The sequence below is a fragment of the Cervus canadensis genome, chromosome 5 (genome assembly GCF_019320065.1).
Source record: "Cervus canadensis isolate Bull #8, Minnesota chromosome 5, ASM1932006v1, whole genome shotgun sequence".
Classification (NCBI taxonomy): Eukaryota; Metazoa; Chordata; class Mammalia; order Artiodactyla; family Cervidae; genus Cervus; species Cervus canadensis.
The window spans coordinates 57,297,817-57,320,926 of NC_057390.1; the positions used below are offsets into that span (position 1 = coordinate 57,297,817).

The 23,110-nt window shown below is 39.7% G+C and overlaps 1 protein-coding gene across 1 annotated transcript in view; it reads left to right on the forward strand.

Moving 5' to 3' along the window:
- COMMD1 (copper metabolism domain containing 1) overlaps nt 1-22,741 on the forward strand; it is a 200,753-nt gene extending 178,012 nt beyond the window's left edge. Inside the window, exon 3 of the mRNA XM_043468854.1 lies at nt 22,518-22,741. Coding sequence (XP_043324789.1) covers nt 22,518-22,625 — 108 coding nt within the window. The 3' untranslated portion in view covers nt 22,626-22,741. The remainder of the gene's footprint in view (nt 1-22,517) is intronic.
- Nucleotides 22,742-23,110: the final 369 nt, after the last annotated feature.

Here is a 23,110-nt window from a genome sequence, read left to right on the forward strand (position 1 = left end):
CAGGAAGTACTCATGTTGTATTGTTCAGTCACTCAGTCATGTCTGACTCTTTGCCACCCCATGGACTGCAGCATGCCAGGCTTCCCTGTCTTTCACTGTTTCCTGGAGCTTGCTCAAACTCATGTCCATTGAGTCGGTGATGCCATCCAGCCATCTCATCCTTAGTCACATAAAGTCATATAAAGAAAGCAAATATACACACTACAGCAGATCATGGTAAAAGTCCATAGTTCTATTCTTTTGGCTATTTGTCTCCAGGAACTTTACTGAGAATATCAGTTGGACTAGGAACCCCATAATTATTTGTTGCAAAAGAGAAGAGAAATGGGTCTGAGGCTGAAACCTGAGCTGCCAGAGACATCTCTCTGCATGTTGAATGTAAATGAATAGTGGTGCGTTCAGGGTCTAGAGCTCCTGGTGGGAAACTGTGAGTCCAGGCTTCCCTATCCAGCTTCTTGCCAGATGACAGACAAGTTTAATGAGAGCTTTGTCTGATCATTAACCTGACAATGTTGCCAAACTGTTCTGTAACCCTTACTTTCCGTTTTAAATTCTAAATGTTTTTATTGATCAGAAAGAAATAACCCTTCAGAGATCATTTAATTTTTGCTTTGAAAGCTTTGACCAACAGTTCAGTGCCAACAGAATTGATTTATAGTGTGGTTGGTTAAACTAGCATTCATTTGGGAATTTTTCAGGACTCCCAAGTTTTATGGGTCAAAATTCAGTCTTATCCTCTATTTTGTAAAAGTTAGTAAGAATAGAAACATGTAACTCTTAGCAAGATACGAAGTGTAATGATTTCCCCTCCTTGTCATGGGCTTTATCTTTTAAAGGTTATCTATTAAAATCTTAACTTTTAGAATTCAAGATTTTCACAGTCTCCTCCCATCTGCATCTTTTTCGTTCTGTAAAGGAATTCTCTTTTTTAGCTGAGCAAGTCTGTCCATTCTCTTTCCTCCCTACAACATGCCAGGCATATTTCTCCCTCAGTGTTTCTGCATATAATGTTTGCCTAGCTTGAAATGTCCTTTCTCCTATCTCTAACTGGCAAGACCCGGCTTAATATTTACTTCCTCAAATCAAAATAATATAAATTATATATCAGCATCAATAAATACTTTTAAAATAAATGACTCATCCTTTTACTGGCAGAAGGCATATACACTATGAATTTATAGTTACCCCAGGTGACTGAGCAGTTTGCAAGCAAAAATCTCAGGAGCATCACATAAAAATAATTTCTTCAATTTTTTGCAATAACAAAGGTTGGTCAACAGTGGGCCTACTTTTCCACAAATAATAGGTTAAAGCTGAGAAATTATTACCCTTTTAAATGATACTTGTATTTACCACTTTGATCCTACCACTCCTCATTCTCTCCCCATATTGCCCTTGGCTCCTTTGGCTCTCTTCTTGGCCCTCTGCCCCATAGGCAATTGAATTTAAGATAATGGTTATGGAGATACCCAAGTATAGTCTTCCAAGAAGAAAAGAGAGATTATCAAGGTCTTTGATAGTCTTTGTCTTAACAGCTAAGAGAGGTGACTTCATATTTATTTCTTACCTCCTAATTGATGATAATTAGTGAAAATAACTCTTAAAGTAAGGATATTTAATCATGGGGTAAATTACCAAGAAATGAAATACCCTTCAGAAAGTAATGTTCTGATCTTAGCTTAGAGTAAGGAATAATTGCTAAGAAGGCTGTCTTGAGACTTGACATTGGTTTTTAGGATCTATTTCTTCTAAAAGGGGAGCCCTTTGGGACAACAGTGGAAGCAAAGATTTCAGAACAGCTAATATACAGGAGTAGGGATTCATTTGGTTTTAAATATAGTTACTGTTCCTTTTCTCATCTGCCTTCCTGTAAACATTTTGATTACACAATAATAATTGATATTTGTCCAATGTTTTAAATAACTCCTTTTATCATATTCAGTTCAGTTCAGTCACTCAGTCGTGTCCGACTCTTTGCGACCCCATGAACCGCAGTGCACCAGGCCTCCCTGTCCATCACCAACTCCCGGAGTCCATCCAAACCCATGTCCATTGAGTCGGTAATGCCATCCAACCATCTCATCCTCTCTCATCCCCTTCTCCTCCTGCCCTCAACCTTCCCCAGCATCAGGGTCTTTTCAAATGAGCCCATATTTAAATTTCCTGAAACCCCTACACAGTGGGATACAATAAATGAAGAATGTCAGACTCTGGAGGTTTGACTGAATTACCTAAGTTCACATGAATGTTAAGTAATAGAATTGGAACTAGATCCTTGGTCTTGAGATTTCTGGTCTTGTTCTCTGTAATTTTATATTGCCTGGGCCTTCATTATCTTCCTGTGAATGATCTCATCCTGCTTTTGTATGTGCTACCAAAGGACAAGGGCAATGATGTCAAGTCCATAGCAAGGAGACAATAATGTGAGAATTGCATTTTAGAACTGGGTCAGTGTCTAATGGGCTTCCCAGGTGGCACAGTGGTAAAGAATCTGCCTGCTGATACAGGAGGCGCAAGAGACGCCGGTTTGATCTCTGGGTCAGGAATATCCCCTGGAGAAGGAAATGGCAACCCATTTCATTATTCTTGCCTGGAAAATTCCATGTACAGAGGAGCCTGGCAAGCTACAGTCCATGGGGTCGCAAAGAGTCAGACACGACTGAGCACAGTACGGTACAGTGTCAGCATCTTATAATTTGTTCAGTCTTCTTTCTTCCTTGAGTAAACTACCTGGAAAGTGGCCAGCAGTTTTCTCAGAACGTCAAGAGTCTTTTTTTTCCTCCTACACTGCACAGCTTGGGGGATCTTAATTCCCCAACCCAGGATTGAACTGGGATCCTCTGAAATGAAAGTATGGAGTCCTAACCACTGGACCTCCAGGGAATTCTGAATGTCAGAAGTCTTGATCTACATGTCTATTGTACATCAAAAATATTGACCTACATGATCTGGTAAAATTGCCTTTTAAATTGTTTTAATTTATTGCCTTTTTTCCCTTTAGAATGTTAGCTCTTCAAGGGCAGAGGCTCCATCTTGCTTACTATTGACTTCTCTGTTTAGAACTATACCTAGCAGATATGAGACAGTTAATAAGTATCTGATGTCTGATTCATTTACTTAGTGTTTTATGATCCTTACATTGAGAACCTGCTGCCCCGCATCAAATGGTGGTGGTTTTTCTGACATTGACTTTCTCCTTTAGGTCTGACATGGGTGGTCAGCCTTATGAAGGAGAGTGGACATTGACCTAGAGTAGCTTGGAGTTAAAGAATTTTCTGTGATAAAAGTGTGTGTGTGTGTGTGTGTGTGTGTGTGTGCGCGCGCGCGCTCGCGTGCATGCACGCTTAGTTGCTCAGTCATGTCTGTCTCTTGGTAACCCCCTAGACTGCAGCCCACCAGGCTCCTCTGTCCATGGAATTTTCCAGGCAAGAATACTGGAGTGGTTTGCCATTTCCTACCCCGGGGAAAGAGTCAAGTGGCAAATAGGTTTATATTTGTATACCTTTTTTCTCAGTGCTGCTTGTATTTGGCCCTTTGCGGCCATCAATACTTTCAAGTCCCTTTAGTTCAGAAGTGTCCTGTGGTAAGGTCTGTCTATTGCCATGAAGTGGGAGAGGCTGGGAAGTGTTGCTTTATTGGATTACAAGCAGAGTTCAAGATTCTGAACTTTAGCAGAAAGTCTTTTACATGGTAAGAGTTTTGTGATAATGCAGGCGAGGGAAATACATAGACATGTTTGAACCAGTGCATCAGCAAGTCTGCTATTTCCAAAAACAGAAAGCATAAAAGTTGAGATTCTGAGAAGTTAAGAAGGGCTTACTGTTTAGTCCTGAGGCTTTGCCAGTTTCTTCATGGTTGAGCTTGGCTTTTGCTAATTCCTAATATTTGAATCCATTGGGTGGTCATGTTGAATAAAGACCTCTATTAAGAAGGCAAAAGAGGGCAAATCATGTGCCTGATCCTTGCAGGGAGAAAAAACTGTTGAAAGAGCACAAGGCTTTCAGGATGTTAAACAACACTGTAAAAACATGCAGAAGTTGATTTACTGTTTGGGGCTTGTCATAGCCTGAAGCCGTTGGTGCTGTTTCCCACTGTGAGAACTTTTTTGTTTCTCCAGGACAGTGTTAGGTCCTAGCAGTCTTTCACATGACTGTCACTATTGAGAGCGAAGTGTCTGCTCTGAAGAAAACAGGGCTGTAGCTAAAGTGTTCAGCAAAAAAAGTGTCAGAGGACAGGAGGTGTGTAACACAATAGAAACACTAACATTTTTTGTTTACGGTTTTTAAAATTTTAATTTATTTAAATTTATTTTTGGCTTCTCTGGGTCTTTGTTGCTGTGTGCAGGCTTTTCTCTAGTTGCAGCAAGCAGGGGCTACTCTCTAGATGGCGTGCTCAGGCTTTTCATTGTGATAGCTTCTCTGATTGCAAAGCAAGAGCTCCAGGCGCGCAGTCTTCAGTAGTTGAGGCACATGGACTCGGTTGCCCTTGACATGTGGAATCCTCTTGGATGGAATCGGTATCCCTGCCCTGGCAGGCAGATTCTTAACGCTGAACCACCAGTGACGTCCGAGACTAACATTTACTGAGGGCCTGTTTCACTCTAGACGGTGCTGGGTGCTTGCATATGTGCTATCTAATTTAGTCTTTATAAGAGTCATATAAGATAGCTATTATTTTTCCATTTTCTAGATTTGGAAACCTGAGCTTGTCCCAGGGTCACCCAGCTGTTAATAGTGGAGCCATGTGTAAATGCAAATTGTCTAACTCTCAAACCAGTGATTTTTTTCCCTTCATAATATTGCTTTGGGTTTCATGTGTAATCATGAAGAGGTCTCATTTCTTGATCTTCCTATAGGGGGAGACGGAAGCAGAGTATGAAATGGCAGAGTTTACATGTATTTACATACTCCTTTCTGACCCTAACCTTCAAAATGTCTTAAATATACTGAACTTTTAAACATAATACTGAGTAGGATCTTAATGGGTGATGCAGCAGAGTGGCTGAGAAGTGCTTTTCTCCCTAAAGATGTTTACAAAAGTATTTATTACTTTCTGGAAATGTCCAATTATGAGCCATTATGTCCTAAAGAACAGAGGTTAATAGTGACCTTCAGGGTATATAGCATCATCATTGTCTTACATTTAGACTTAACCTCCAGTTGAGAATTCCCATTTCTAAAACAGTTGATCTTAATCTGAGTATTTCTTGAAGGCAGACTCAGACTTAAGGTCTCTGTCCAATAAATGACAGAATTATTGGAAGTTCTGTGTTCATACTATAGTATTTTTACTCTTCACTGATGAAGATAAAGCCTTCACATAAAAATTTTCTCTTGTTGTTTCAGACTATAGATGTAAGCCTTCGTTTTAGCATGGTGATGAGACCATTATTTTCCTTTTGCTTTGCTTGAGGCCCCCTCTCACAGTTTGAAATGTAGGACACAGGAATTTTCTTGTTTGCTTCATTTTGTTTTTTCCCCTAGGGATCATTTAACTTGCATCTGAAGTTCTAATTGAGGGGAAAACGTAAAAGTGGTGATATATTTGAGATAGTAACCTAGAAAAATAACACTTAAATTCGATTCCAAATCTCAAAAGTGGATTTGTATATCTGTATCTTCAATACTTTGAAGAATTGGTTCAGCTACTATACTCCTTTTTGTTTGTTTGTTTGGTTTGGTTTTAATCTCTGACATAGAGGAGTGATTTAACATAAATAGAGTAATTTTTTTGTTTTCTAAGAGAACGTGGGGAGGATGAGATCATCATGCTGAACCAATAGATTGGAAATACTCTGTACTCAATCTCCCTTACTATTTTGCTCTGGGCAAGGGAATTATGGAAATGAAGAATGGCATCTTAACTGTGGACTTCCTGATTTTCAGTGTTATTGTTGAGTATTAAAATTATCTCTCAATTTGACTATAAGAAAATTGCTTGATTTGGGTATTCTGTTTTTTCTTAGAATTGACAGAGACAAATTGACAGGAAGGGATAGACTTGCACCTGAGCTCCTAACACCGCTTTTAGTCACGGTATTCATTGCTGCTGCTGCTGCTAAGTCGCTTCAGTTGTGTCCGACTCTGTGAGACCCCATAGACAGCAGCTCACCAGGCTCCGCCGTCCCTGGGACTCTCCAGGCAAGAACACTGGAGGGGGTTGCCATTTCCTCCTCCAATGCATGAAAGTGAAAAGTGAAAGTGAAGTCGCTCAGTCGTGTCCGACTCTTCGCGACCCAATGGATTGCAGCCTACCAGGCTCCTCTGTCCATGGGATTTTCCAGGCAAGAGTACTGGAGTGGGTTGCCATTGCCTTCTCTGATGGTATTCACTAGCAGTCCCCTAAACAAGTTCGCATTTTTGGCAACTGTAACCTGGTGATGGTAATGGTAACCTGGTAATGGTAATGGTAACCTGGTGATGGTAATGGGGACCTGGTAATGGTAATGGTAACCTGGTGATGGTAATGGTAACCTGGTAATGGTAAATCTGAGTTGATAGAGATGCTGCTTAATCAACCAATATTACTTTAATGTCCCTGGGGTATGAGATACTGTGGTAAAATCAGAGAAGTGTAAGATTCAGTTTACCCCACTCCAGACCATTACTTTGCCTTCAATGTGTTATCTCATTCAACCTTCACAGCAACCCGGTCCATTAAATCTGTTAACAATCATCATTTTACAGTTTAGGAATTTAAAACTTAGCCAGCCACACAGCTAGAAAGTAGTGAAGTTTTAATTTAGGTTTGAATTTAGGTTTCTATAACTTCAGAACCCATGTTCACTAATCACTGGAGATAACTAGGAAATAGATAGGTATTTGCACATACACAGAATCTCATCATGAAGAAAGATGAGGAAATCGGACAAACCCAAATTGACATTCTATGAAATAACTAGCTTATATCCTTCAAAAATATTGAGATCAAGAAACACAGGAAGGGTTGACTGAAAAACTGTTCTAGGTCAAAGGAGACTAAAAATGCATGACATCTAAATGCAATCAGTGGGTGACTGTGAGTTTGATTTGGGAATAGGAAAAAAAAAACTTCAAAGAGGACATTATGAGGTATTTGATAAAATTTGAATACAGAATGGGTTAAATAGTGTTTATCAGTATTATATATATATCAGACTATATATGAAAATGTCTTGTCTTTAGGAAATATATACTAAAAATTTTAAGGATAAAAGACCCTGACCATCCCCTACTTATTCTCAAGTGGTTTGTGAGAGAGAATGACAAAGCAAATGTGGCAAAGTGTAAATAATTCAATAAATGGTAAATCTGGGGAAAGAATGTAGGAGAGTCATATTTTTATCATGTTTTTAATATACTTGAAATTATGTAATGAAAAATTTTAAATGCCTTATGTTCTATAAATGTGGCTAAAATTCTTTAGAAACCTGCAAAACAGAACTTAGGCCAGGAGATGAGGACCATATTCTATTCATGCTTCCTCCGTTGGCAAAGAACTGCCGAAGCAAGTTGAGGAGATAAACATAGACTGTTATTTCAAAGAGAAAACATAAGTCATACTGTCAAGATGTTTTTCTTATACCTCCTTTGGGGACATCTCTTTTCTTCAAAATAGTTAGTTGTTTTCACTAATGTTTTTGTCTCATTTCTTTGGCCCCTCTTAGATAGTTCATATTTCTGACTTACTGACATAATCTTGGACAGAGTGGTAAATGTGTTCTTTTTAACAAAATAAACTACAAAGTAGAATAAAAATTGCTTTTACTACTGTTTGTTAATTTTCTTTTTTAACAGTATATATGCCACATATATCGTCTCTGTTTTAGGTGGTTGTCAGTCAAACCTTGATTATGTATGAGTGAATTATGCTATTTTGGGCATTATCAAGGGTACTGTTTTTCTTCACTCCACCCAGTCCTGTTTACCCTTGCCTTGGCCAGAGAATAGATGTGGGACAGCTATGAAGGTGGCCAAAGTATGAGGGCTTCCCTGGTGGCTCAGTTGGTAAAGAATCCGCCTACAATGCAGGAGACCCTGGTTTGATCCCTGGAGAAGGGAAAGGCTCCCCACTCCGGTATTCTGGTCTGGAGAATTCCATGGACTGTATAGTCCATGCGGTTGCAGAGTCAGACATGACTGAGCAACTTTCACTTTCAAAGTATTAGAGCTTCAGCTTTAGCATCAGTCCTTCCAATGAATATTCAGAGTTGATTTCCTTTAGGATTGACTGGTTTGATCTCCTTACTGTCCAAGGGACTCCCAAGGGTCAACTCACTGAAGGGGACCCTGACACTAAGAAAGATCGAGGGGGAGGAGGAGAAGAGGGTGACAGAGGATGAGACGGTTGGATCGCATCACTGACTCAACGGACATGAGTTTAAGCAAACTCCGAGAAATAGTCAAAGACAGGGGAAGCCTGCCGTGCTGCAGTTCAGGGAGTTGCGAAGAGTCAGACACAACTTAGCAACCGAACAACAACAAAATATGAAGGATGTTAAAGGGCTAAATTCATGATTTAACACATTTTTCTTTTTTTCCAATACTTTTTCATTCTCTTTCCTTTAAAAAAAAAACGAGATTATAACTGCCATATAACGCTATCAGTTTCAGATGTACAACATAATGATTTGATATTTTTATGTATTGCAAAATGATCATATTTATCTTTGTGTATTCTAAAAGTGCCTATAAATGCTGATGTGATTTTTTTCAAGATGAATGATTTGGTATTCGTGGGTTAGATAACAAGGCAGAATTGGGAATTCCTTCTAATTGTAGATGGAAAGAACCCCAGATTTAAGCAAGTATTTTGGTTCAACTGATTGATTGATCTAGGAGGAGTCTCAGGGAGCTCCACACATCAGTCAGTAGAACAGCAAAAATAAATGTTGCCTCTAGCACCTGGTGATGGGGACAAGTAGCTATATGTGTAACTAAATCCACTCTGCCTCCTCTCACAGCCACACACACACAGAAAGAGAGAGGGAATAAAAGGCCATCTTGCCCCAGAATAAGAACTTAGTCTCTTTAATGCATCTCTGCACATTAACTTTGGGTTATCATACTGTCAGCAGTCAGCTTTCTTTTGAATCTTTGTTAAAGTTAGTCATAGACTAACTTTCACATGTGGGTATTTAGTTTTTATATTACTATATATGAATGTGAGTCAGGATCGTGAAATGGTTAAGGGCTTGGACTCTGAAGCCAGACTTGGGTTTTTTAAAAACTGGTTCTACCACTTATTACCTGTGTGGTCTTAAGCAAGTTGTTCATCTTTCCTTATCTGTAAAATGGGGTAAAATTCTCACCAATGTGAAATAATACATGTAAAGCACTTAGTGTCATACCTGGCATTTTGCATGTCTTTGACAAATATTAGCTATTGTTAGTTATCACTGCTATTAGTATTATCATTAGTGTCATTTCTAATGACATTTCTTGCATTTGCTTATGTCTTCAGATTTGTCATACTTTTCCCACAATCTCTTCTACTTCTGCCTTCCAGGCTGACTTCTTTTTAATTGAGGCATTTCATTTCTTTAGGCATTTCATTTTCCCCCAAGGTTCAGAGTTGATCCTCGAACCCCCCTCAAGGTTTTCTATTCCTTCCACTACTTCCAAAACCTGCTGAATGAATGGTGACAAAGAAATTCTTTTTCTTCACCAGTTAGGACCTGACTGCCTGTTCTGTCTTTCACAAAGGACTGAATTTATAATCCTAGTTTCTGAAACTGTGGGCAGTAATAAGTAAATGAGGCCTTACTTTCTTTTCCTCAATAAATTGGATCAGAAGTATATCAAAACTCATAAAATCCATTGCATTCTCTGATGAAATCTTCTTCCAAATATAGCTGAAAAGATCTGATTTGGGATTAGATGGACAAGGTCTGTCCCTTCTAGTTCGAAGTACCTTTCCTCTGGCTTGGCTTCTTCCTAGTAACAGGGCATTTCTAAGGGTCAGATGAGGTAGTTCGTGCGTGGGAAATGGCTTTCTAAACTGTAAACACCATGGTGATGGGAGGGGTGACTATTATGTATGGACAAAGGCCCCAGCAACCTAAGTGATGCCAGGATTCAACCTCGACAATAAAGATGCAATCTCCTGCCTTTCTGCTAGCTCCAGAAGTTCACAGTAAACTCTTTGAGCTATAGAGGCTAGTGACTAACTTCGTTCAGTGACTGCAAGGCCTGTCTTCTTCCCTCATCCTCATATTCTCTGACAGAATGTTGTGTCAGATTCCAAATCAGTCTTTAGGGCTGGACTTTGGAACACAGAATGGCAGCAAAGTACTAAATAGGGACTGGGAGTGAGGATTAGAAAAGATTTCTTTGGTGCCATTTTCCAACCCTCATCCTGGCAGCCCTTATTGATTAAATGACATTTCAAAATCAAGTTCAGTAAGGATGAGGCCAGAGATGGCTTCTGCCACACTGGGCTGGCAGACCTGAGCAGTCAGAAGATAGCTTTTGTGTGTGTGCGTGTGTCTTTCTTGTTTCTGGACTACTAGAAATTCTTTTCTGTAAAGTATGAATAGCAAGTCTAGACTCGTATGAGCTTATCATCATCATCATAACCGCAAACACTTAGGTGATGCCTGATAACACAGTGCACTCCAAGCATTGAGGATTATTATGAAATGAATTGTGTCCCCCACAAATTCAAATCTTGGAATGACAGTTCCAGCCTACAGTGCCTCAGAATGTTACTGTATTTGGAGTTGGTTAGAAGCCCAATAAAATTAGTCCCCACTCTCCACAGCCTTGCCAGGGGGAAAAAAAAAAAAAAACGCATCCCAAACTCTTTCTCCCCAAATCAGTGTTTTCTGAATTCAAAAGTCCCTTTATTCTTCATCATTTCATCCTTTGCCCTCCTTGCCTAGCTTTACTTGCTTCCTCTAAATGGAAGGGAAATGCTGCTTTCTAACTATGCCTATTTCTGCTTAATCATGCTGTCATGAATGACTTAGAAGAAACCACATTGAGGAAGCTGGGAATAGATAGGTGGTGCTGTTGGCAGAACAATGGAACTGGGCTCTAATTGGACATCTTCTAGTTGTCTTCCTCCTGCCAAGGAGTTTGTCATTCATTGTTTCACTCTTGTCTTTTTATTGGCTGTATTAAGGTGTTTCTCCCATCATAATCTCTAAGTTATCAAGAGCCCCTTAGAAAGCAAGCACCATTGCATACTCTGTTCCTGCCTAATTAATGGTATCGCCTAAACAAACTACTCTTGATGAAGTGTTTTTTTAAATCTTCTCTATTCCTTTCATGTAAATATATTTTAGTTTGTTTGTCAAAGTTATTTGCAAATGAGTTTGCCCTGGAAGGTACCTCATCAGGAATGATGAGAGGCCCGAATTTGAACTGCAAAGTAAAATTAACAACACTCTGTTTCTCATGTGCTGAAGAGTTTTGTCATTTGGTTTCTCTAAGATTTAAGTGAAATTTCTCCTTCCCTCAGTGTGATTTGCCTTTTCAGCTGTTTCACAGTTGATCCTCTGGTCCTTTGTCCTTTGTCACATGAGAACTAGTTCTAGTTAGCCAAAACTCTGTATTATTTCCTGAAGATCAAACAAGAGCACCTAATAATAGTTTTTTACCAAAATATATTTCAGCCACAGTATTTCAAAATACAGAAAATCTTAACAGCTAAGTATTAAATCCTGCTGAAAATGAAGTTATAAAATGAAGGAGAGCACAGTGTTTTGTAGAAATCAGCCAATAATCTCATTGTATTGAGCTTTTAGTATCTATATAACTTGGTTCTGTTGATTTTTAATATTTATTTGTGATTGGTTTATAACATTCGTTTTATTTCTGTCATACATCAGCTTGAATCAGCCGTAGGTGTCCGTATGTCCCCTCCCTCTTGAATCTCCCTCCCGCCTCCCACCCATCCCCACCCCTCTGGTCATCACAGAGCCCTCTTTTGAGTTCCCTGAGTCATGCAGCAGATTGATTTTCTTTTGTTGGGTGTTTCTAGAATACTAAGTGTTGTTTAGTATTTATGTAGATCAGTACAAAATTGGGTCTGTCTAATTAGTTCCCAGTCTAATCTGTAAATGTACACTAATCAGGTTTGAAAGAGTCCAAATTGAGGGTCAAATGTAGGTGTCAGTTGGCAGTGGGTTGAATCAAAGAGCTGGGAATTTCAGGCTTCATGTAAGTGAGGCTAGTTTTTGGATTTCTTTTGTTTTTAGTGGTAAAATGAAGATTGATGTACCTTTACCTTTCACTGTACACTGATGGAGGCTTCCCAAGGTGGCTTAGTGAAGAATCCGCCTGCCAGTGCAGGAGATGCAGGTTTGATCCCTGGGTCGGGAAGATCCCTTGGAGGAGGAAATGGAAACCCCCTCTAGTATTCTAGCCTGTAAAAACCCCATGGACAGAGGGGTTTTTAGCCTCTGTTTTTAGGTTTTTAGGTTTTAGGTTTTTAGGTTTTTAGCCTACCCCTGGCAGGCTGTAGTCCGTAGAGTCACAAAGGGGTTGGATGTGACTGAGCACAAGCACATACATTGATGGTGAGCAGATAAGTGTCAAATTGCTCAGAAATCTTGGGGGAAGATGAATAATGATAGTCTTGGTTTAGCAGTACAGAATTTGGCCAATGAAAGAACCTCTCATTCTTGTAAGGTCAAAACTATTTTCTCCCTTTCAGAAACAAGTCAGATTGCCTGGGCCAAAATACATGCTCCGTTTGACCACACATTGGCAGGACAGTCCAGTTTTCTTCTGGTCATAACTCTAGATTTTTTTCCAGCTAAGAAATCTACAACCAAAAGAATTTTAGGGTCCTATTCTTGGTATACTCCTACCTTCTCTCTTAGAAATTCAAACAGCTCTAAGTGGACAGTGTTCTTGGAATCTCATTGCCTTTTTGGGTCACAGGCCCTGAGCTTGCAGATGAAAATGAAAGCATCCCACGTGTGTGTATAAATTCAGGCTTTGGTTTTCATTGTTATTATCTTGCTAATGCCTCCTATAAAAATTCACTGTGTTTTCCTGTGATCAGGTGATTAGAAAGGCATGGAGAGTATGTCTCTCGGGTGAGACTAGCTTAAGATCCTTCGTCTGTGGACCTGTGCATCTGATATGGGCTATGTGATAAGGAGAAGGATTTGCTTCTGGTATTTTCCTACTTTTATGTTTCGTGCCCTACCTATTTGTCCCACTTTCCGCAGTTCCTCTTAACGGTAGGTACCATGTATTTTAAGGCAGGCTACTTGGATTCATTCTTCCTGGAGGAAAATAAATCTCCCAATTTAAGTGATAGAAAGGTGTAAGTGACTTTTTTGTATTACCTCTCCTGGAAGTCTTTCTGTTTTAAAGACATTAAGCTGAGAACAGTAGTCCTGGTTACTAAAAGAAAGGAAAAATTTGCGATAAGAAGATCTTTCTGGCTTAAATTACAACCTTATGAGTATAATTTTCCAAAGTAGTTATGTGAAGTCACAGAGTTCCTTCTAATAGCTCTAATATCCATTTCTAAAAAACCTTCTGCAGAGCTGCTATGATTTGGTCATATTAACCAGTTTAAGTTTCACTTCCTTTTCCCATTTTGTAGAAATGCTTAAAAGATGGCCCCCAAAAGGAGGAGGAAGTCAAGCAGCAGAGACCCAGATAATCAGTTTCTGAATAATGAAGATCTGATGTTATTTTATTTAAAAATTGTGTCACTTTATGTAAAACCCGTGTGCACTATTTGAAAAGCTGAAATTAGGTGCCTTAGATTTGTTTAGCAGTAGCTTACATCGGTGGTAGATCTGAAACTCCCTGGATACCTGATGTCTCTTTTCTTTCTTGAGTTTCTAGTTAACTGATTAAAAATTCATGTTTTCTCATAAAATTTATCTTTTAATGTAATAAGAATTTGTGAGAGTGCAGACTTTTTAATTTTTAAGCACTTTAAACTCCTGTTGTCAAGTCATCCTCACAGAAATCCTTTGAAATGCCTGAATAATATCATCAGAAAACTCAGTAATTGTTAGCCAGTGATGGTTAATGCTTTTATACTACACTGAGAATACTCTCTCCTCTTCTAGGAGACCAAGGGAGCATAGGTAAATACTTCCTGTAGAAGCTGCTCTGGTTCTGAAACTACCGTATCTTAGTCCCGTATTTGATCTTAGCACATGGTGACATCTATTGAGTTTTAGGGTAAATCATTTTAATTTAGTTGCTCTGTCATTAAGTTTCAGTCTTAGCTTCCAAAAGAGTCTGATTTTAGTCTTCTGATCTTCAGTAGAATAATTTGCTTTGTGATTTATAGCATAATGTTTTTCCCTTTTGGAAAATTGCTAAAGCATGCTTTTTACACAGTAAATGCAGGACTTGTCAGCTATTATATTTGAAATGGGGATTTCCTCAGGATTAAAAATGGCCTGAGTAAGGACCATTGGTTATATTAATAAGATGTATTGCTAAAAACCTGTGTTGAAAGATTAAAAAACATTATAAATCACAAGTGTTCTTTTGGAAAGTATTGTTTTAAGCTACTGCCTAAGCTATCCATTGCTTTAGATTTAGGGTATAATGACAGGTTGTAAAGATGATGACATTAGTCTGGTATCAAGACCTTTGATGCAGATTCTTAATGAAATGTCACCTTGCACAGTTGTTACTACTGTTGTTGTTTTTCTTCTTTTTTAATATCAAAGTGCTATAAAATTTAATATCAAATTATAATAGAAAAAAATTAAATACTGATGCTGGTTCATACTGTCATTTATCACTTAGAGGGCAGCCTTTCTACCAACTTTAGGCAGGATAAAAATTCTTGCCCTGCTCGTCTTTGGAGTTTGTATTTGGTGGTTATGTACTTTCACAGTCTGAAGAAAATCATCTTAATGTCTATACTGAAGTAGTGATTAAGGCCAGAAAGTAAAGTGGGAGATAAAGAAATGATACCCACACATAGAAAATACTGGAAATAGCAGAGGAGAAGGAGTTGGGAGTAGGGGAATAAATATCCTGACCTCTCTCTTCTCTTGTCAAAACCCAACTGTAAACCAGAGAACGAGAGAGTGACACAATCTTAGAGAACTTGGAACAAGGCAGAGAAAGGTGGGGAATGGTATGAAAGTGATCTCGGCGAGGCAGTAGTGAGCCGTGGAGTGACACAAGATCTTAATTCCCTGCCCAGGAATTGAACCTGGGTAGCCTGGATGAGAACCAGGAATCCTGGCCACCAGACCAGCAAGGGCTAGAGGCTAGAAGTTATTTTCCCCTGGATCTTTGCCCCCATTTATCACGAGAGCAGAAACTGTAAATGTAGGTAAATGTTGATTATTAGAGACACAGCACTAGTGGGAGAGCATATAGAGAAATAGTTTTTTTTAGTTAAGACAGAAACAAGGCAGAGATGCACACCAGAGAGGAAGGGTGTGGGTGTTCCCCTTAGTGAGGAGGAGCTCAGTAAAGAGGCGATTAAGTTACTTATGTAGGTCAGTTCTTCCGTTCTTTGTCTTCCTTCGGGCCAATTATCTGGTTTCTTTTTCCACACCTGACCTACCCTGGGATCCTTCCCTGGGTTGTGCATGCACCCCTCAGCCAAGATGAATCTCAAAGTGAAGGCTTCTGGGAGTTCAGTTCAGTTCAGTTCAGTCGCTCAGTCGTGTCCAACTCTTTGCGACCCCATGAATCGCAGCACACCAGGCCTCCCTGTCCATCACCAACTCCCAGAGTTTATTCAAACCCATGTCCATCGAGTCGATGATGCCATCCAATCATCTCATCCCCTTCTCCTCCTGCCCCCAATCCCTCCAGCATCAGGGTCTTTTCCAATGAGTCAACTCTTCGCATGAGGTGGCCAAAGTACTGGAGTTTCAGCTTCAGCATCAGTCCTTCCAATGAACACCCAGGACTGATCTTCTTTAGGATGGACTGGTTGGATCTCCTTGCAGTCCAAGGGACTCTCAAGAGTCTTCTCCAACACCATAGTTCAAAAGCATCAATTTTTCGGTGCTCAGCTTTCTTCACAGTCCAACTCTCACATCCATACATGACCATTGGAAAAACCATAGTCTTGACCAGACGGACCTTTGTTGGTAAAGTAATGTCTCTGTTTTTTAATATGCTGTCTAGGTTGGTCATAACTTTCCTTCCAAGGAGTAAGCGTCTTTTAATTTCATGGCTGCAATCACCATCTGCAGTGATTTTGGAGCCCCCCAAAATAAAGTCAGCCACTGTTTCCACTGTTTCCCCATCTATTTCCCATGAAGTGATGGAACCAGAAGCCATGATCTTAGTTTTCTGAATGTTAAGCTTTAAGCCAACTTTTTCATTCTCCTTTCACTTTCATCAAGAGGCTCTTTAGTTCATCTTCACTTTCTGCCATAAGGGTGGTGTTATCTGCATATCTGAGGTTATTGATATTTCTCCCGGCAGTCTTGATTCCAGCTTGTGCTTCTTCCAGCTCAGTGTTTATGATGTACTCTGCATATAAGTTAAATAAGCAGGATGACAATATACAGCCTTGATGTACTCCTTTACCTATTTGGAACCAGTCTGTTGTTCCATGTCCAGTTCTAAGTCTTTCTTCCTGACCTGCATACAGGTTTCTCAAGAGGCAGGTCAGGTGGTCTGGTATTCCCATCTCTTTCGGAATTTTCCACAGTTTATTGTGATCCACACAGTCAAAGGCTTTGGCGTAGTCAAGAAGCAAGACCAATTATGTATGGCCTGGCTTTATCTCTTGAGTTTTGACTCACAAGGAGCCTTTCTGTTCCTGTGTAGTGTCTCCCTTGTCCCAAAAGAGGGGGAAGTAGAGATCCCTTAATCCTTTACTCAAACAGGGTTTTGCCTCTCTTTGTCCTTGCCATGACTATGACCTTATTAAGATGTTTACAAGAAACAAACCCTGGCTATTTACATTTCGGAGAGCAAACAGGAGGCTGATTGTAAATGACTTACTTAACTGGAGCCCACCTGTTTCTTGTCTCAAGAAATGGTAACAGTTGTTAAGTATCCAGCCAGAAGCCCACTTCTTTGTGTCCAGTGAAATATAAACAGGAGGCCAGTTTTAAATGTCTAACCTGGAGCCCATCTATCTCCTACATCAAAAGGACAAGTGGAGAATAATCAGCACAGTTTTCAGAGAGCTATAAAATTTAATTTTGGATAAGTGGTTCCTTATGAAGTAACTTGGAGGATTCTTTCCTACAAAGAAGCTATTTCCAGGTCTCCTGAAGGAGTTGGGAGCAATATTGGTATAATGCTGAGAAAGCCACAGAAAGTATGGGAATGCGTGGTAAACACAGATTTACCTATGAAGCTGTTTTAAACTTCTCTGGTGGGCAGTATTCAAAGCCCTGGCTATTTTATTTATTATCTAATTCCTCTTCAAGACGCCATTGCAAATTTTGACCTTTGCCAAATGTTCTCTCTCTTTCCAGAAGACTCAGAGTGGCAGAGCTGCAGTTCAGAGGATTAATTTCAGTTTAGGAAAGGACAACCTAAACAGAGGGATAGGCTTCGTGGTAAAACTTTGTGCTCAGCTACGAGTCTCTGTGTCAGTAAATGCAGCCAAAAGAAAAACTGGGGAATAGCTTTATGAAAACTGGTCACCAAATGTGGCCTTCTGAATTAGTATTGGTTAGCGGGATCTTAGGGAGAAGGCAATGGCAACCTACTCAAGTGTTCTTGCCTGGAGAATCCCAGGGATGGCGGAGCCTGGTGGGCTGCCATCTATGGGGTCGCACAGAGTCGGACACGACTGAAGCAACTTAGCAGCAGCAGCAGCAGCAGCGGGATCTTAAGGCACCCTTTCCCAGTTTCATCCGCCATTGTCCAAATTTGGAACATGTTAGAATTTGCCAAAGTTGTATTATAATGTTAAATATGACCAATAAATTGGGATAGATCTTTCTCGAAACTTGCACAGGAAATAATATAGAAGATACAGGCTGTAAGATTTCTATTTTGTCTTATGTTGAATTTATTCTAAATGGTTCCACTTAGATTTTTAATAGGGCATGGCAGCCCAATCCAGTATTCTTGCCTGGATAATCCCATGCACAGAGGAGCCTGGTGGGCTACAGTCCTTAGGGTCGCAAGGAGTCAGACACGACTGAAGCGAATGAGCACACAGGTTTTAAATAAGTCACTTTTTGTCATTATAGTATTGTTTTTTTTTTTAATTCATTATAGTATTGTTTTGCCAAAGAATTCATCAGGGTATGCTGCTGGACCTAGATAAAAAGGTCTTTTAAATGATAGTGCAAACAAAAAGGTTATTTAGTATGTAGATGGAGAAACCAAACACTTGCTTAATAACAGCCTTTAATTATTATATAAACAAATAATCAGTTATATTCTCTGACCTTGCTGGGAAATGAGTTTAAGCTAAAACAGTAAAGATTTAGGCTTGACATGTAAGAGTTCCCTGAAAAAAGAATAGTTATCTGGGAAAGGAGTTTCTTAGGAACATGTAAGATGTCCTTTTCTAGATGTCATTAAAAGCTAGCTTGGTTTTTTTTGTTGTTGTTGTTAGTTTGGAGAGAGTAGCCCCTCAAGGATCTCTTGTTAGGATTTTTGACTTTTTTAGCTTTTGTACTTGGAAAGAATATTTGAATAGGTTACCTTTGCTTTCTTTTCTAATTTGGAATAGAACCCCTGTGTTTAATACATTGCTGTACTCGTGATCAGAGTACATATTCTTAATGATGCACCTGCTTATATACCTGCTAACCATTAACCCTTGAACTGCAAGGAGATCAAACCAGTCAATCCTAGAAATCAGTCCTGAATATTCATTGGAAGGACGGATGCTGAAGCTGAAACTCCAATACTTTGGCCACCTATTGCAAAGAACTGACTTATTAGAAAATACCCTGATGATGGGAAAGATGGAAGGCGGGAGGAGAAGGGGACGACAGAGCATGGGATGGTTGGATGGCATCACTGACTCGATGGGCATGAGTTTGAGTAAACTCTGGGAGTTGGTGATGGACAGGGAAGCCTGGCGTGCTGCAGTCCATGGGGTCACAAAGAGTCGGACACAACTGAGTGACTGAACTGAACTGAACCATTTTCTAACTCTATCTGATGATGTATCTACACTCTACTAAGAAGCAGGTTCCACATTTGATTCAGATACTTAAATACAGAAATTTAGTCTTATCATCTTTCATTATTATGACTAGTTAGGCCCAGATCAAGATGGATGACTTTGAGGAAAAAATCAACAGTTTCCAATTGCTCTTTTACTTCCTGCATCTGGTGAAAAGCATCACCTGCATTTCTAAAGATATTTTTCAAGTGCTTTAGATGTGTTTTCTGCAAGGCACCCCAGACAAATGCAAAATTTGGACGAAGCTCCATTTGATAAGTCCCAGTTGAAAGGCTCCTGATTTCCTGATAAAATATTTTGGTAGCATAACTAGACGAAGTTAGGCCTTGTTAATGCAGTTTCAAGTAAACTGTTTCTTCAAAAGTCATGTATGGTTATAGGTGTCTTTTTAAGACTGTTAGTCTGCATTGTTTCCAGGGGAGAGAGATGAAGTTTGAGGGTGCATGGGAAATATTTGTTTAACTTTGGACTCTGGTTAGCCTGCTTCTTCTCTCTGGTATTTGATTTCCCTTAAAAGTGAACTAAACTTCATGAATACTTCGAAGTCCAATCAAAGATCACTTGAATACTGAAAATTACAGCAAATAAATGATCTTTAGTCAGAAAACATCCTGGCTATTTATTAAACTTTGTTCAGGTTTTCCTGTCTCTAGGAACATTGTCCTTGATAAGCTCTTCCCTTATAAATGGAAAATCAGGTGATTTATTATTGTAGCAGGCTTTATCTCACTGAGGGGAAACATGGGTTACATCATCTCTTCTCCCAGTTCCTAAATGTGTATGTTGGACTCTGGTAATTATTAGTTCCTAGACCATTGTTTCAAAGACCAAATATTTTTAAATGTTTTAAAGTCAGGCTAAAGATCTGACATGGACAATGGACTGGTTCAAAATTGGGACAGGAGTACGTCAAGGCTGTATATTGTCACCCTGCTTATTTAACTTCTATGCAGAATACATTGTGGGAAGTGCTGGGCTGGATGAATGACAAGCTGAAATCAAGATTGCTGGGAGAAATATCAACAACCTCAGATATGCAGATGATACCCATCTAATGGCAGAAAGTGAAGAGGAACTAAAGAACCTCTTGATGAGAGTGAAAGAGGAAAGTGAAAAGGCTGGCTTGAAACTCAACATTCAAAAAACTAAGATCATAGCATCTGGTCCCATCACTTCATGGCAAATAGAAGGGGAAAAAATGGAAACAGTGACAGTTTTTTTTTTTTTTCTTGGGCTCTAAAATCACTGTGGACGGTGACTATGGCCATGTAATTAAAAGACACTTGCTCCTTGGAAGGAAAGCTATGACAAAACCTAGATAGCATATTGAAAAGCAGAGACATCACTTTGCTGACAAAAGTCTGTATAGTCAAAGCTATAACCATTAGTAATGTTTAGATATGAGAGTTGAACCATAAAGAAGACTGAGCACCCCAAAATTGATGCTTTAGAATTGTGGTTTTGGAGAAGACTCTTTAGAGTCCTTTGGTCAGTAACAGGATCAAACCAGTCAATCCTAAAGGAAATCAACCTTGAACATCCATTGGAAGGACTGATTGTGTAGCTGAAGCTCTAATACTTTGGCCACCTGATGCGTAGAGCAACTCATTGGAAAAGCCCCTGATGCTAGGAAAGATTGAAGGCAGAAAGAGAAGGGAGTGGCAACGGATGAGATGGTTAGATAGCATCACCGACTCAATGGACATGAGTTTGAGCAAACTCTGGGAGACAGTGGAGGACAGAGGAGCCTGGCATGCTGCAGTCTGTGGGGTTACAAAGAGTCAGACATGACTTGGCGACTGAACAAAAACAATAAAGTTCTCATAACACTGAATGAAGAATAAGAGGCTTTCAAATCTGAGACCTGTCCTTAATTTAGCCAAGTGAAGTACCTAATTTGTCATACATCTGCTTTTATTTCCAAAAGGAGATAGCCCTGCCTGTAGCTCAAACACAGGGAGCATCTTTCTTGTTCTTTAAATTCAACTAAATGAAAACCTGGCAGTTTCTAAACTCACATATGAGACTATACCCCTTTCCTATTTAAATACATGTTTGAGGAAAAGTTCCTTGTAGCTAAGGAAAGCTGCCTTTCCTCCCTTTGAAAAACTCTCATCCTTCTTTCCCTCTGTACTTGTTTCTCCTGGGGGATATTCAGTGCTATCAATATGGACACAGCACAGCTGCTCACCAACAGCAAAGGCACTTTACAAAATCAAATCCTGAGGGTTCTTCTAGCTGATGACAGAGTGAATCCCTCTCTTTGAAGGGAGGGATCCCTGCCACTTTGGACAGGGTTGGGAAATGCCATTTATTGAGAAAAGAAAATATAAGGAAAAGAACATTGACCCGGTGGCTATGCCATCAACAAACAGAAGGATAATAGGCATGTCATTTAACATGCCTGAGGCCTCAATTCTTTACCTAAAAAACAAGGTAGCTGGTTTATATGGTCTCTAAAAATTCATACTGCTGTAAAATTATACTGTTCTTGAGGACCTTGAATATGGTCACTCAGAATCATACTTTCCCCTTGTCTCTGAAGTCAAAGTGGACCTAGAATTTGTCCAGTGTACATGAAACTTCTGTCACCACACTTCAAAGTGTCACCACACTTTTCTTTAATATCTACCTAACTTAGCGTAGATGATCCTAACAATGATTAAAAGGAATGTGTCTAAGGGAATCTTGGGAGAATTGGCTTGCAGCAAGTGGAAAGGCCTCAGAAATGTTTAAGACTGTTTTCAAGATCTGGTTATCTTTCAGTTATCTGGTTGATGTTTCCCAAGCGACTTGTTCACAGCTTGTCATAATTTCTAATATAACTGCTAAATCTAAGCGTGCAATTCCCAGGCAGAGAGTCAAGCCAAATCCTCTTTCCATTGTTTTTATTACAGGGTGCTATGGAGACTGCATGGACTTTGGAGTCAGCCAGAGCAGGGAGTTCACAATCTGACTCTGCCTTTTTCTGATTTTGTGGTACATGTTAACCTCCCCGTGTCCCAGACTCTTCATCTATAAAACAGCAATACTTGTTTGGTTGCTCAGTCATGTTCAACTCTGCAACCCCATGGACTGTAGCCCACCAGGCTCTTCTGTCCATCGAATTTCCCAGGCAAAAATGGAGTGGGTTGCCGTTTCCTACTCCAGGGGATCTTCCTGACCCAGGGATTGAACCCACATATCCTGCATTGACAGGCTGGTTCTTTACCACTGAGCCACCAGGGAAACCCAATACTTAAGTACTTACTTTAAAAATTATTTTGTATCTCTCTTTAGCATTTATGAAATATCTCATAGAGGTAGTTTCATTCAGGGGATTGTGTAGGTAAAATATCATTTAGGTTTTGAGGCCTAAGTCAGGCTTGCTGGGTAGAGGGCCTGGCCTTTGAAGATAGGTCATACCAGATCCAGAGCTTTGGATAGTTTTGGGGATCTTGTCTAAAATATCCTTTTATGTTTTCCAGGAATCTGAATTTCTGTGTTTGGAATTTGATGAGCTCAAGGTCAATCAAGTCCTGAAGAAGCTCTCAGAGGTAGAAGAAAGTATCAGCACACTGATGCAACCAGCCTAGCTGAAGATGGAGTTGTTGAAGCAGAGGTGTTCATGATCCCTCCCCAGAGGCCTGCTTTTTTTAAAAAAGAAAAATCTTATTCCCCCAATAGTATTAAATCCTCAAGTTCAAATCTTGCCTGCCTCTGCTTGCTGTGATTTCTCTGTCTCCCTTTCAGTTACTCTTACAGTCGATCTACTGCAGAAGTCCTTATCCTTCAGCACACAGAGGCACTCATAAGAGCATTTTTAAAATGGCCTTAAGGACCCTATCCTCAGAGACTTGAATCCCCCCTCAGACTGGGGTGGGATCAACTTTAGAAACCTTTGCTATGGTGGGTTATTCCTGGGTAGGATTATAGAAATTTATACATGATCAAGCATGTAAGAATTTTTCAAAAGGGAGGAAACATTTTACTCATGCAAATACAGGCTGACCAAATGTGGCCTGAACTGAGGCCTGAAGGATACTGCCTTCCCTAGAAGAGGTTTACTGACCTTAGTAAG